The 15,563-nt window shown below is 40.2% G+C and overlaps 1 protein-coding gene across 1 annotated transcript; it reads left to right on the top strand.

The window, feature by feature from the left end:
* The first annotated feature begins 488 nt into the window (after positions 1–488).
* On the top strand, positions 489–15,333 carry LOC124621881 (40S ribosomal protein S15). Its single transcript, XM_047147348.1, has 4 exons — positions 489–614; positions 819–904; positions 5,872–6,106; positions 15,188–15,333. The coding sequence occupies exons 1-4, from the start codon at positions 606–608 to the stop codon at positions 15,299–15,301; spliced, it is 444 nt and encodes a 147-aa protein (XP_047003304.1). The 5' UTR covers positions 489–605; the 3' UTR covers positions 15,302–15,333.
* The last annotated feature ends 230 nt before the right edge of the window (positions 15,334–15,563 follow it).

The raw sequence follows: 15,563 nt of genomic DNA on the forward strand, positions 1-15,563 counted from the left end.
CATATTTTATGGGATTCTATTCCTATATATGGTTTGAAGGATTGTTTTTTTAGGTTAGTGTTTTTGTTTCTAAACACTCTGTATCATCCCTAGCCATTCCTATAAGTTTCCTCTGTTATTTATAGTTCTACATGTGTCGATGAACATTTTGCTAAGAATTTGGGGTTCATAATCTATTGAAATGACGCTTTCTTAATCATTCATGACCTTCTCACTATCTATCTAGTAAACGAAAAGTGTATTTAATCGGATGTAAACGTGCTCCTTTCCTTGCCAGTAATCATTTTCAGAAAAAGAAAAAAAAATGTATCTCTCTGTCGTTAGACGTTATAAAGAACTTAAAAATGGGACTTTCATGTGACTCCACATTGAAAATTCTGGAAGTAAACTTCTCCAAATAGACCGCAGTACGTTATTGCCATTGGCCCCGAAAAATTGTCGTCCGTGTTTTAAGATGCAAGTTTTAAATGCTGAGAAATGCTGAGAAACGGAATGTCTTTGCTTTCCTTGATCTTTGGGAAACAAAATGCCTCAGTTGTAAAGCGGAAGTTCCCCTTCGAGTTCCTGTGTGTACTGTAGTGTGGTGTTGAGGACTTAGGAATATCATGGCGGAGGTAATATCTGTTTTAATTAATGCAATCTTAATGAATTGCGATAATTGTCGCGCTGTCAATGATTGCTACAGTTTTACTTTCATGTAGACGAATCTGCGTAACTAGTTAATTGAACGTGATGTTAGGTGCAGAGGTGCTATAAACCGTAATGGTCTTTATTCCCTAATACGCAAGTTTTTGAAATGTGGTTGTCTCCGTTTTCAGGTAGAGGAAACCCAGAAGAAGAAGAGGACCTTCCGGAAATTTACTTTCCGTGGGGTGGATCTAGATCAGTTGTTGGACATGACTATGTAAGTTCGTGAACGAATGTTGTTTCCTCTATTTCTTTTTCTGTTGCGTTCAGTGTACCTGCGAAGTGTATAACTTTTGCCTTTATTGCTAGGCATCTTTTCTAAAAGTTTTCCATTTTGAAGCATTATTGATATTAATAGTCCTGTCACGGGGAGTGGAGTTTGTAGTGTTGTGACCAACAAAGTACCTCCTTTGAAAACGTGAGAGATTTATTCACCAGTCGAAATTATACAGTAAATGCGCTTAAACATAGTTGTTTTGTAACAAAAGATCGTGTGACAGTTGAGTTTGTGGCTGTAACCTGAATAGTTTCTTCCTCGTCTGTAGTTATTCATACTATAAACGGTGTGTTGAATTACTATGCAGGCTTTTCGTGGATTTAGTTATTTCCAATGTGGTCGTAAGTTAATCTTCTTCCGTTGTGTAATGAAGTGTATTGATCCACTCATTTCACTTTGCTCAATGCCCAGTTGTAAAGTTTGCAAATTCCTATCGCTTAAGTGTGTCTGTCTTGACTTTCATCAATTGGACGTGCAGTTTCACCTTGATTCTCATTACTCATTTGTTTTAATGTTGACCTTTTATTTTCATTCATGTTTGATAAGTTTGCACCAAGTTTTTTCAATGGTTGATGGCGGGCTTTTCTTCCCAAGAGTATGTAGTTGTATAGGTTATGTCTCTTTTACCTATTGACTTCATTTCTTGAAACAAGCTGCTGCCTTCTTGTATTTCTATGGTGGGTACAGTGTATTTTTGATGGCATTGCCTGTTCAGCCACATAATGACCCCTGGTCTCTGGGTTTAATTAGACTTGTTTAAATTGAAAGAAAGAAATAAAGCATTTACTACACTTTTTCAAGTCAATGAGCAAATGTGAGAAATGAAGTATTGTCAAGTATTGATATGCAACATTTACAGGATTCTTAGGTGTTTCGTAAAGGCATAGATAAAGTGGTTGTAAAAAGTCCTTAAAGGCACTGGATTTCTTAAGTCTTGACTTTGGCAACAAGTTATTTCATACTAAAACTGATCGAATGACACCACCTATCAACAGTCAACTGCCTGATGATCCATATCTGCATTAACTTAAGTTTTTCAACATTTGGAGCAAGCTGTCATTCATCTTAACAAATAGAAATTTTGTCTGAAGTCGTTGTGTATCATTCTAGTCACTCAAAAGGACGCCTTCCCGTACACCACAGCGTCCTCTGCTCATCCTGCCCATCAGGTTAATATTTGTGAAAAGGAAACAAGGCATGGGCCATAAAAATCTTCAGACATTGGATGTTTGGTGGAACTCGGTGAGGGGCAGAAAAGTGCTTTCTTAACCCATTGAATTTATGATTGAAGAAAAGATATTATGTGGAATAACCATCATTAACGACTGCTTAAAGTCATACAACGTTCTATGTACTGAAGTTTTCAGCGCCTAAGACTGAACCATAGTTGTGAACTCTGCAGGCCCAAGAGATGGAGAGATGTGGCGAGATTCTCACAGGTGCCATCCTCTGATGTCTGAGTACATTCCTGGAAGAAGTATTGCATCACTTTTACATTGAGGCTGGTAAACTTCACACACTCAGTGCAATTGGTGCAATAGTTCCTTCGTAGAGTGCTGCAGACATGACTAGTGATTACAATTCATTGCCTTTTGGGGAAACTTGTACTTCAGGCTCCTCATCATTAAAGATATGCAATACCATGGCTTTGCTTGTGAGAACATAGTTTGTATATTGTTTTAAGATGATATCCATCAGCATTTTATTCATGTGTGTGTTTTTCGTGGTGTCTGTGCGTCCCTGCAAAGAAAATTTGCTACTGAGATCTGATTTGGTGGTGGGGTTGACTCAGGTAACAATTCATGTGCTTGCAGTGATTGGCTGACAGCAGCATATTGAGCAGGTACCATCTTCATTTCTGTGGTTTGGAAGCTGACTTGCCATATTTGGCGGATTTCGTATTTATATGTGCATATTCCGAAAATGTAGTTTCAATTGTACTGTGGGTTGAAGATTTCTCCAAAACTTGGCTTTTTTGTATGGCATGTGCTACAGTGGCAGGAAGTATCCTACTTAGGATGCAAACTCCCATTCAATAAAGGCAAGGAAGTTCTTGTGTACTATTTATGCAAATGACATTTTAGCAAAAAAAAGAACATTTTTAAACACGAGTTTTAAAAAATAAGAGCTACAATCAGTGGAAATTCCAGGATGAACTAACAGCATTGACAGTCCAGCCACAGCAACCAGAGATAGTGATCTTTTGTGTGAGAGTTTTGCTGTGTTTTTCTATTTCAGAAATTGTGTGTGTGTGTGTCAGTCTGACTCAGTCTCCTCTGTAGTACTAGTACTCTCTGCTCCAGTCTGACCAAGTGAGGTGTGGACTTGCATTTGGGAGTGTGATGGTTCAAACAAGTTTGACCACCCAGATTTAGATTTCCTGTGATTTCCCTAAACCGTTCCAGGAAAATGCCGCGATGGTTCCTTGCAAAGGTTATGACAGATTTCCTTCCTCATCCTTGCCCAATCCGAGCTTTTGCTCAGTCTCTTAATAAGCTCGATGTCAATGGGACGTTAAACCCAATTTTCTTCCTTTCAGCAATTGACTTCATGAAACCACAATTTCTGTTAAGAGTCTTGGTATGAACTATCTAATTGTAAAATTATCATAATTTCGAGGCTTATGTCCATACTCACCTACCTGTCAGTCCTTCCTTTAGCTATTTAGCATGCCACAATGCTCATTCAGAAGGGTAGATGCTATTTTGTCTCCATGCCCTCAAACCTGTGTGCTCAGATTAATTCAGTTGGTTTGTACAGACGGTGGTAAGGTTCAAAAAAGCAAAGCTCATAAATTTTCCTATGTGACTTTTTATTTAAATTAATGATCTGTACTAGTTGAGCTGGGTGGCTTATAGCGTGGAATGTTTTTTTATGAAAGTTTGAGCAGTTGCGTGGTGTTTGTACTTGGTATTTCTCTGTAGCAGCAGGATAACTCTTCGTCCATTACAATGACGGGCTTCGAAGCAAAGTGTGGCAATAATTGTTCAGAAACACTACTTGAGTGATAGCATTCATTTGCAAAAGATAGTCACTTCTGTTTTTCTTATGCTTTAATGCAAGGTTTCTCTTTGGAACAAAGAGCAAGCATGCAAAATAGTTATCCAGAAACATTTTCCTGTGGGAAATTTAAAACAATCTGTACCATTACTCGATTTCCGGCAGATGTTCGTGGAATGATTCTGATTCTCCCTTGGTTCATCAAGGAAATAAACCACTAAACTAGTTTTTTCTCCTAATTACGCATGTTTCTCAGGAATATTGCTTTAGCATGTTTATATCTAATTTCTTGTAAAATTAATTACAGCAATGAAGTGCTATGTGTGAAGCAAATATTCTCTTACATGCTCGTAAGACCTTTCTGTGACATGAGATAGTCAATGTTCATATGCCTTTTAAACATGGATCCCTGACAACAACCTTGTCAAAATCATTTAATTGTGTTAGATGTTTGTGATTGCAGTGCTTCCAGACAACATGAAACGAAGTTTTCCTACAATAGCTTACAGTTTATTTTTCCATCAATCCATGCACTTGGTGTAGGCTATAAAATTAGGCCTATCTTCATATAAACTCCTGAAAATATCTCCCATTTTTTCATGGAGCTCCTCTGTTTTTGGCTGAACCAAGCAAGTGCTTTTACATCTCGTATTCCATTTTTCATGATTTCTGTGATTTCAGATATCCTGTGTTAGGATAGTTCACCACTGTATGGAAGGTAAAAGTCTAGAACAGGACTAGTGGCATACTTAGATGTTTTGTGCAGGAATGTTTTCTGCACTTGCTGTGGGGTACAATGGGAATGAAAGGTATGTCCACTGTTTGTTTTACACATACAGTGAGAGAGCAGCAGGCAGATGTGTTTTTTAGCAATTTGTTCGAAAGAAAGGGTAAAACATTTCTGTAAAAGATGATTGTAAATTTTATTGCTCTTTGTTTAGCTTGCAGCTATTTAAACTGTACTATTGCTACAAAACAAGGGCAGTGATATATTTAAAAGAGCAGTGAAATATTTAAAAGAGCAGTGAAATAGTAATCTGCTCTATGTTGCTACGCAAAAGGCTGAGTAAGTGGCTTGATGTTTATTAACAAACATTGATCCCCTTACTCATTATACTTGTGCAGATTGGTTGTATGGTCATTTCACACCATATTTGACACATTTTTGTGTGTCTGCAATTAATCCATGAGACTTGGACCAACGGGAGTTGCCATGCAGAACAAAATCACTTAAACCGATTCACTTTATAGCACCCACTGCCACAATCGCAAAATATTTCTTGCAAAACTTATTTTAATACACAAAAAACAGCAAGCAAGACAATGGTTTCAATTTTGGTTCTAGAAATACGTAGCCCCCTCTTCTCACCTTTCGTTGGTTGTGCAAAAGAATCATCCCATTGGTCATGTGAACTGATGCATTGCCAACCTGTTGGTAGTATCTAGTCACCACCATGACTACTGCTGGCCCTGGTCTAGACTTCAACTGCCATGGAATTGTATTACTTTCCCTCTATTGTCAAAAAAAATATATTACCCCTGGCAACAACCTACATTCCACATGTCAACATATGGTGTTTACTGTTTTGCAAAGCTACAACAATGGCAGGCGTTGCAAAGAAATGAGTGTGGGATGAATATGGAGGAAATGTCTAATTTGGAGTGTAAGATTACTGAAAGAGACTTAACTGTATTAAAAAGGCCCATTTGCATATTTGGAAGGGGGAAAAGCAAACTTGGGTATTGAAGCAAGAAATTTGCTGAAACATTGAAAGTAGTGTTTATTAGGTCACACTTTAGAAATTTAAGGTCCAGATTTTGAAATTAATCTCATATTGTACCACATTGATGTTATGAATCATTTGAACTTAACAACCACTGGTGTTGCATTTTTATTTTTCCCGCAGGGATCAGCTTATGGAGCTTTTCCATGCTAGAGCTCGGCGTAGGTTTTCAAGAGGTCTGAAGCGCAAACCTTTAGCTCTCGTCAATAAGCTTCGTAAAGCCAAGAAAGAAGCACCACCAAATGAAAAGCCCGAAATTGTCAAGACACATCTTCGTAATATGATAATTGTGCCAGAGATGGTAGGAAGTATTGTTGGAGTTTACAATGGAAAGACCTTCAACCAAGTGGAGGTGAAGGTAAGAGACGAAACCATTTCAATCTTAGAGAGAAATATCTACTGTGTGTTTGCTGTGGGATTCGTTAATGTATAGTGTTTTGTATCCTTCACAGTTAACATGGTAGAATTCATTGTAAACAGTACTTTCTACAAGTTTCTGTTTTGGTTTTTTATCATCTGTATCTTTGGTCGATATTATTTAACTTAGGAAATGTGGCAAAGTATATTATCTGGTTGTTTGTATGATAGCTGTCACTTGGATTGATATAATGGCATTGCTTCACATACAAACTAAATGAGAATTTTTCATTTTTGAGGAGCAGTAGTCCAGCTGACAAAACCAGTTAACAGAGGTGTATTTCACATTTTGTGTTAAATTTTGGAGAACACTTTAATTTGCTGCATCAATTAAACTGCTTATCTTCATCAGTGGAGATGTATAAATATGAAAATCAGTAAATAGGTAACTTTAAGTTTGTGAACACAATAATAGCTGGCTAGTGGGGGATAACCAGCTGGCTTCAATGACTGATTCACCAGTTGATAGTTGTGTTCAGTCTGTTCTTCAGACAAATGAAACTAATACTTGGAGCCATGTCAGCTATGTGAAGGTTTTCACTTACTCTACGTGGTTGAGTGGTTTCATTTAATATGATCAACTGAGAGGCACAAGTCTCTTAACAGTTACATCAATGTTTTCCCTCAGTCTCTGGGTTTGAGTGATTTTGCTTTCATATTTCTTCAGCCTTTTTGGTTGTACATGATCCATGACTTAAGAGTTGCATATTTACATATCTTATTTCATGAGGGGGGGGGGGGTAGTAGATTTTTAAGAACTAAATATTTTCAAAATATATGTATTTACTTAAATATGAAATTTTCGTGCTTGTGACATTAAATATGGAATTTTAGTTGGCTTTGTACATTTGTGTTAATGAATAGTTACTTCTTTATTTAAATTAATTGAAGCTCTGTAACATTAACCACACTGGGTTGCACCAGTTACCGATAATTCTCTTTCAGTAAATGTCGAGGTGATGTGTATATAAAGCATATTAGACAAATTATATATAAAAACAAAGATGAGGTGACTTACCGAACGAAAGTGCTGGCAGGTCGATAGACACACAAACAAACACAAACACACACACAAAATTCAAGCTTTCGCAACACACTGTTGCCTCATCAGGAAAGAGGGAAGGAGAGGGGAAGACGAAAGGAAGTGGGTTTTAAGGGAGAGGGTAAGGAGTCATTCCAATCCCGGGAGCGGAAAGACTTACCTTTGGGGGAAAAAAGGACAGGTATACACTTGCACACACGCACATATCCATCCACACATACAGACACAAGCAGACATATTTAAAGACAAAGAGTTTGGGCAGAGATGTCAGTCGAGGCAGAAGTGTAGAGGCAAAGAAGTTGTTGAAAGCAGGTGAGGTATGAGTGGCGGCAACTTGAAATTAGCGGAGATTGAGGCCTGGCGGATGACGAGAAGAGAGGATATACTGAAGGGCAAGTTCCCATCTCCGGAGTTCGGATAGGTTGGTGTTGGTGGGAAGTATCCAGATAACCCGGACGGTGTAACACTGTGCCAAGATGTGCTGGCTGTGCACCAAGGCATGTTTGGCCACAGGGTGATCCTCATTACCAACAAACACTGTCTGCCTGTGTCCATTCATGCGAATGGACAGTTTGTTGCTGGTCATTCCCACATAGAATGCATCACAGTGTAGGCAGGTCAGTTGGTAAATCACGTGGGTGCTTTCACATGTGGCTCTGCCTTTGATCGCGTACACCTTCCGGGTTACAGGACTGGAGTAGGTGGTGGTGGGAGGGTGCATGGGACAGGTTTTGCATCGGGGGCGGTTACAAGGATGGGAGCCAGAGGGTAGGGAAGGTGGTTTGGGGATTTCATAGGGATGGACTAACAGGTTACGAAGGTTAGGTGGACGGCGGAAAGACACTCTTGGCGGAGTGGGGAGGATTTCATGAAGGATGGATCTCATTTCAGGGCAGGATTTGAGGAAGTCGTATCCCTGCTGGAGAGCCACATTCAGAGTCTGGTCCAGTCCCGGAAAGTATCCTGTCACAAGTGGGGCACTTTTGTGGTTCTTCTGTGGGGGATTCTGGGTTCGAGGGGACGAGGAAGTGGCTCTGGTTATTTGCTTCTGTACCAGGTCGGGAGGGTAGTTGCGGGATGTGAAAGCTGTTTTCAGGTTGTTGGTGTAATGATTCAGGGATTCCGGACTGGAGCAGATTCGTTTGCCACGAAGACCTAGGCTGTAGGGAAGGGACCGTTTGATGTGGAATGGGTGGCAGCTGTCATAATGGAGGTACTGTTGCTTGTTGGTGGGTTTGATGTGGACGGACGTGTGAAGTTGGCCATTGGACAGGTGGAGGTCAACGTCAAGGAAAGTGGCATGGGATTTGGAGTAGGACCAGGTGAATCTGATGGAACCAAAGGAGTTGAGGTTGGAGAGGAAATTCTGGAGTTCTTCTTCACTGTGAGTCCAGATCATGAAGATGTCATCAATAAATCTGTACCAAACTTTGGGTTGGCAGACTTGGGTAACCAAGAAGGCTTCCTCTAAGCGACCTATGAATAGGTTGGCGTACGAGGGGGCCATCCTGGTACCCATGGCTGTTCCCTTTAATTGTTGGTATGTCTGGCCTTCAAAAGTGAAGAAGTTGTGGGTCAGGATGAAGCTGGCTAAGGTAATGAGGAAAGAGGTTTTAGGTAGGGTGGCAGGTGATCGGCGTGAAAGGAAATGCTCCATCGCAGCGAGGCCCTGGACGTGCGGAATATTTGTGTATAAGGATGTGGCATCAATGGTTACAAGGATGGTTTCCGGGGGTAACAGATTGGGTAAGGATTCCAGGCGTTCAAGGAAGTGGTTGGTGTCTTTGATGAAGGATGGGAGACTGCATGTAATGGGTTGAAGGTGTTGATCTATGTAGGCAGAGATACGTTCTGTGGGGGCTTGGTAACCAGCTACAATGGGGCGGCCGGGATGATTGGGTTTGTGGATTTTAGGGAGAAGGTAGGGGTGCGGGGTGTCGGTGGGGTCAGGAGGTTGATGGAGTCAGGTGAAAGGTTTTGCAGGGGGCCTAAGGTTCTAAGGATTCCTTGAAGCTCCGCCTGGACATCGGGAATGGGGTTACCTTGGCAAACTTTGTATGTAGTGTTGTCTGAAAGCTGACACAGTCCCTCAGCCACATACTCCCGACGATCAAGTACCACGGTCGTGGAACCCTTGTCCGCCGGAAGAATGACGATGGATCGGTCAGCCTTCAGATCACGGATAGCCTGGGCTTCAGCAGTGGTGATGTTGGGTGTAGGATTAAGGTTTTTTAAGAAGGATTGAGATGCAAGGCTGGAAGTCAGAAATTCCTGGAAGGTTTGGAGAGGGTGATTTTGAGGAAGAGGAGGTGGGTCCCGCTGTGACGGAGGACGGAACTGTTCCAGGCAGGGTTCAATTTGGATGGTGTCTTGAGGAGTCGGATCATTAGGAGTAGGATTAGGATCAGGTCTTCGTGGCAAACGAATCTGCTCCAGTTCGGAATCCCTGAATCATTACACCAACAACCTGAAAACAGCTTTCGCATCCCGCAACTACCCTCCCGACCTGGTACAGAAGCAAATAACCAGAGCCACTTCCTCGTCCCCTCGAACCCAGAATCCCCCACAGAAGAACCACAAAAGTGCCCCACTTGTGACAGGATACTTTCCGGGACTGGACCAGACTCTGAATGTGGCTCTCCAGCAGGGATACGACTTCCTCAAATCCTGCCCTGAAATGAGATCCATCCTTCATGAAATCCTCCCCACTCCGCCAAGAGTGTCTTTCCGCCGTCCACCTAACCTTCGTAACCTGTTCGTCCATCCCTATGAAATCCCCAAACCACCTTCCCTACCCTCTGGCTCCTATCCTTGTAACCGCCCCCGATGCAAAACCTGTCCCATGCACCCTCCCACCACCACCTACTCCAGTCCTGTAACCCGGAAGGTGTACGCGATCAAAGGCAGAGCCACATGTGAAAGCACCCACGTGATTTACCAACTGACCTGCCTACACTGTGATGCATTCTATGTGGGAATGACCAGCAACAAACTGTCCATTCGCATGATTGGACACAGGCAGACAGTGTTTGTTGGTAATGAGGATCACCCTGTGGCTAAACATGCCTTGGTGCACAGCCAGCACATCTTGGCACAGTGTTACACCGTCCGGGTTATCTGGATACTTCCCACCAACACCAACCTATCTGAACTCAGGAGATGGGAACTTGCCCTTCAGTATATCCTCTCTTCTCGTCATCCGCCAGGCCTCAATCTCCGCTAATTTCAAGTTGCCGCCACTCATACCTCACCTGCTTTCAACAACTTCTTTGCCTCTACACTTCTGCCTCGACTGACATCTCTGCCCAAACTCTTTGTCTTTAAATATGTCTGCTTGTGTCTGTATGTGTGGATGGATATGTGCGTGTGTGCAAGTGTATACCTGTCCTTTTTTCCCCCAAAGGTAAGTCTTTCCGCTCCCGGGATTGGAATGACTCCTTACCCTCTCCCTTAAAACCCACTTCCTTTCGTCTTCCCCTCTCCTTCCCTCTTTCCTGATGAGGCAACAGTGTGTTGCGAAAGCTTGAATTTTGTGTGTGTGTTTGTGTTTGTTTGTGTGTCTATCGACCTGCCAGCGCTTTCGTTCGGTAAGTCACCTCATCTTTGTTTTTATATATAATTTTTTCCCACGTGGAATGTTTCCTTCTATTATATGCATATTAGACAAACTTTGTCAGATGCATTTATTGCTTCCTTTTTAAGGATATATCATCAATTGTTGTAAATAGACATTTTTCTTGTTATTTAATTTTCTTGTATTTTCTTTAATATGGTTTCAAAAATGAATCATCCTTGGGGATACTGTATATCACCTTGAATGATTTGTGAGGATCTCTTTTTCAGTGTGTTATGGGGCTCTCTTTTCATCCAGTCATGTTAAAAAAAAATCACCTTTTTGAGAACACATTCACAATATTGTACCCAGATATCCAGAATTAATTATAAGTACACAAGAAGCAAAAACATATTAAATACGGCAATGTTGGCCTATGACTGTTGTAGCAGGTTCTTGAGAACCTGGATACTGACTCTGGGTAATCATTACCAACAGTTTGTCTCCACAACTTGATACCAAGAGTAACCAGACTGTGCCTCTCAGAGTACTGGAAGTATGCAACCTGGGTAGTGCAGAACTGCAGTTCTTCACAGGCAGTGCCATTAATCAGCAGTCTGTGCTTCCAGGTCACAGCACTACTCCAAAGACAGCTGCTTGTGTTCTGGCTACAGCAGCCAATGCACGGGACTGTAATTCCCTAGTCCTGTTGCTGCTTGACTCTGAACAATGGTACAGGGCAACAAAACCTTGCAGGGTGACCATTACCTGTTCTCAGATGCCAGGTACAGGTGTGAAGAGGTTGCAATGTGCTTGGTGCACAATAGTGATTCTCTCTTGTGGTCATGCTAGTTTGACCGAAACCTTGCCGAGCACATGTGTGCTGCCCACGTTCGCCAGCAGGCCACTGTCACATCCAAATGTCCCACAGATCTGGATATCGCATGATTTGACTAGCTGATCAAATCGAGAGCCACAGTGAGGCCCACTTCAGACTGTCAAGTGCTGATAAGATATAGTTATATATATTTTTCATAGTTTCACAATAGCAAAAACTACCGTTGTATAACTTGTTTACCTTCTGACTTTACTGGCAGTCATGTTCAAATTTCCAGCCATCGAGGAAACATTCCAGCTGTTAACCTATGCAACAAGAATTGCAGCAAATACATTCATAACAAATAACATCAATGATTGCAGATGATAGTTTCGTTAAATTAATACAGGATGTATATATGCACCCTGGGAAATCTAGGAGAAACCCAGGAGTTTTTGTCTGGGAAAAAGCTTCGAATTCTGGGAATTTTTCATTGTTTCAGTTTCCAGTTAAATTTTGGTAATTTGACTGTTATGAACTGATACTCTAACAAAGACTTTTACTTTGGCCCACTACTGTAGAATAACACTGCAAAAGAAAACATAAACAAGGAAATAACACCCAAATAAAATGGTAGTTGCAAAGAAAATGCGCCATTTACAACAACAAATAAACACAGTGCATCTTAAGTGTCTGCAGATGACAAAATGTCAAAGGCTGTAGGACGAAGACAGTGCAATACTTGCGAAACAACGAACTACTTTTGATGAGTGTAATGTCACAGCTGTTCACATTTGTACCAGGTTGCTCGTTATTATTGCGATTGGTGATGTGAAAAGCGTTGCTGTAAAAGTAAATTTCATTTTACTCAAGATGAATTATGTTAACTTGTGTGAATGTGCAATTAATTTTGTAAATTACGTAGCATTTGTCTCTCATTCAAAACTTAGTGCTTTGAGGGCCAGCCACTTAGAAAAGTTTTGGGCCTAGAAGCCTGCCCATTTATGCCATTATTTAAAACGTACTGTCATATTTATGTTTGATGCATCTTAAAGGATAATGTGCTAAAAAGACCAAACTTCAAGGTTAGTATTCATATTAATTTTAGTTCCTTCATAGATTACAAATTATGCAATAACTATTCTTAATGTGAGAGGTGAATTCCTGAGCAATTTCACATGTCATTGGTTTTTCTGTGGAGAAATTGAAGTGTTTGTTAGAACATTTATTCAGCCAGGTAACCCATGAAATGTTTGGTGCACAGCAGTAAAATTTGTAATTGGGTGAGTCAGAAATATTCAGCTGCCGTAATTTAAGATGTGCTCTTGGACTCTGTCTGCACAGTTGGAATAATAATAATTTTTTTTTAATGATTATTATAGGTGAAAGCTAAGATTTTCTTGTATCTGTACTAAATATGTATTAATATGAACCATCAACTTCCCTGTTTGTGCGTTCGCACTACGTAAGTGATGTTGCTATTCACTCACTACAACACAAGTCCTGTGCTCTGAGTATCTGCAGTCATTATCTGGTGAATCATTTAACGTGAGCTTTGATTGGCTGACTAAAATTCAGTTGTTAACTCACCGCAGTTGGCTGCTATCAGTTAATCACAATACAGTACACATGATGTATCAGAAACATCACTGCTTAGTCATGCTGACTCCCAAGAATTGAGTGCACACCAAAAATATTAATAATCTCAAAGATGGAATTGAACACCTGCAACATTGCAAAATTAGCAATAGTAAATTTTTTACAGTGTATTACAAAGAGAAGCTATGTCTTCTCATTCTTGAATGATGAGAAAAGCAAATGCTTTGAATTCCTTTATATTTTGTTGCAAGTTATGCCTACATCAGGGAGGGAACTGTTTGTCTCCAGTTTACCTGCCTCAGTCAAAAGTTATGTTATAGTTCTTTTGTGCAGTGTTCTCTGTGGAACAGATACTCAGCTATGTAAGCTGTGAAGTGCTCAGTCTTTGTCGTATCGTTGGATGGCATCTCGGCAGCCTCTGCATAATGTGTGTGTGAATGGAATGAACTGATGGGTCTATGAAGTGTTGAAAACTTTCAGTACCTAGTGTTGTATGGCAGGGAGGATCTTTCTTTGGTTATTGATGTAAAGACCTGTTTCAGATTTTTCTCCCATAGGAAGGACGGAGACTTTAGTTGATCTTCTCTTAATTGCATCAAAAACCCACTGTCTGGTAATTTTATGCCCATTGCTGTGTTTCCTTTTCCCAAATGTTGTCCCATCTATTTAGACGACCCCTTGCCTCTCTGTTGTGAATTGTTAATTACCTTCTTGATAAACACTTCATCACAGAAGGAAGACCTGGCAGTCACCATATATATAATGTAGCAAAGATTTTTTTCTGAAAGCTCCTGGGGATCCACATGGTCCGGAACTCTGATATGTTCTGACTGCAAGTTTGAGATAATCAAACGGAGTACGCACCTGCACACTCTGGTTGAATCTTTTTTTCAGATTACCCAAGCAGTTTTCCTGCCCTTCATATTGTTGCCAACACTGAATGTTTCATCATTTGACATGAGTGTGGCTGTAGTTTACCACTTAGGGCAATCCATACTGCTTTTTAGGATATTACAGGTCACCATCCATGCCCACATAGTTGTTACGTTCATCCTGTACATTTGATACTTCTCCAAGCAACCAATCAATGCAGTCCATATTTTATAACATTTGAAGTTAGACATAAATGCAGTTCCACTACTGGGTGGTGTTTTCTGTCTGGAAACTACTGTTTAGAACATGTTGTCAGTCACGCTCCCCTGCAGTGCGTAGGTGACAACTCAAACTGGTGAGCTCTATTGTCTCTGTGAAATGACGTGGAATATTTGCCTCTGTACTTTGATCAGCAAGTTTCTACTCTGATATTAACATCAAATTATTGAAATGAAATCATTTTGAGTATTCCTGTGACTTTTTCCATATTACTATTAAGGTGAAAGGTGGTTTAGTGTTCCATAATTGTTCTGGTGTTGCTGATAGTTACGGATGCTCACTTCTGCAAATGAAGAGGCTTTAGTGGAACATTGTTGGTATGATGTGGAATGCAATAATTTAATGATTCTTGTTGAAGCTTCACGTATTATTCACATTCAAAAATTATTTATATACCATATAAGTAATTTTTAGTTTTTTCTTTTAAGTGTGTTTTTTGATAAGTGTTATTAACAGTTTCATACTCTGAATCAGGGCTAGTCAACCTTTCATACCTACTGCCCAACAGTACTACAGCAATCGTGACTTATAAAGTAGAGAAGTTACTTATTTTATAAAATTTGTACACCAGAGTTGCAGCAAATTAAAGCACCAAATACGTAGTCAAAATTTCGTGAAAAGCTAATGAAAATGTTTTTAAACTCCTGCCCCCCACTTGATAGTTTGTACACCCGCCAGTGGGTGGTAGGGACCAGAAATGACAACCACTGCTCTGAATCATAATAATTAGTTGCATAGTAAATTTATATTGGTGCAGTAGTGAACACTTAAAGATACTGTGGAAGAATTTTGGTTTAGTTCTATTTTAAATATTAAGTTAAGCAGCTTCAGATACTAGTAAATCATTCTTTATTTGCAGCCTGAAATGATTGGACACTACCTTGGTGAATTCAGTGTCACATACAAACCAGTTAAACATGGACGTCCTGGAATTGGTGCCACTCACAGTTCAAGATTCATTCCTCTTAAGTAAATAAAAGTTGTAAATAAAAGGAATAAAGTATGTTTTTGAGGTTTTATTTGTTATATTACCAAACATAAATTTCCTTAGCTCTAAATGCTCTTTTTATGACTTGTGAAATTGAGAGAATGATAAAGGACTGGTTTTGAGTGTTCTAATTTTATGTCCTAGTAATCACCATTAATTTGATAATTTGTTATTTATGATAACTTTACTTCTGGACTATGAGGTCACTGATGATATGGCAAATGTCACTATTATGTGAAGGGAGATC

The sequence above is a fragment of the Schistocerca americana genome, chromosome 7 (genome assembly GCF_021461395.2).
Source record: "Schistocerca americana isolate TAMUIC-IGC-003095 chromosome 7, iqSchAmer2.1, whole genome shotgun sequence".
NCBI lineage: Eukaryota > Metazoa > Arthropoda > Insecta > Orthoptera > Acrididae > Schistocerca > Schistocerca americana.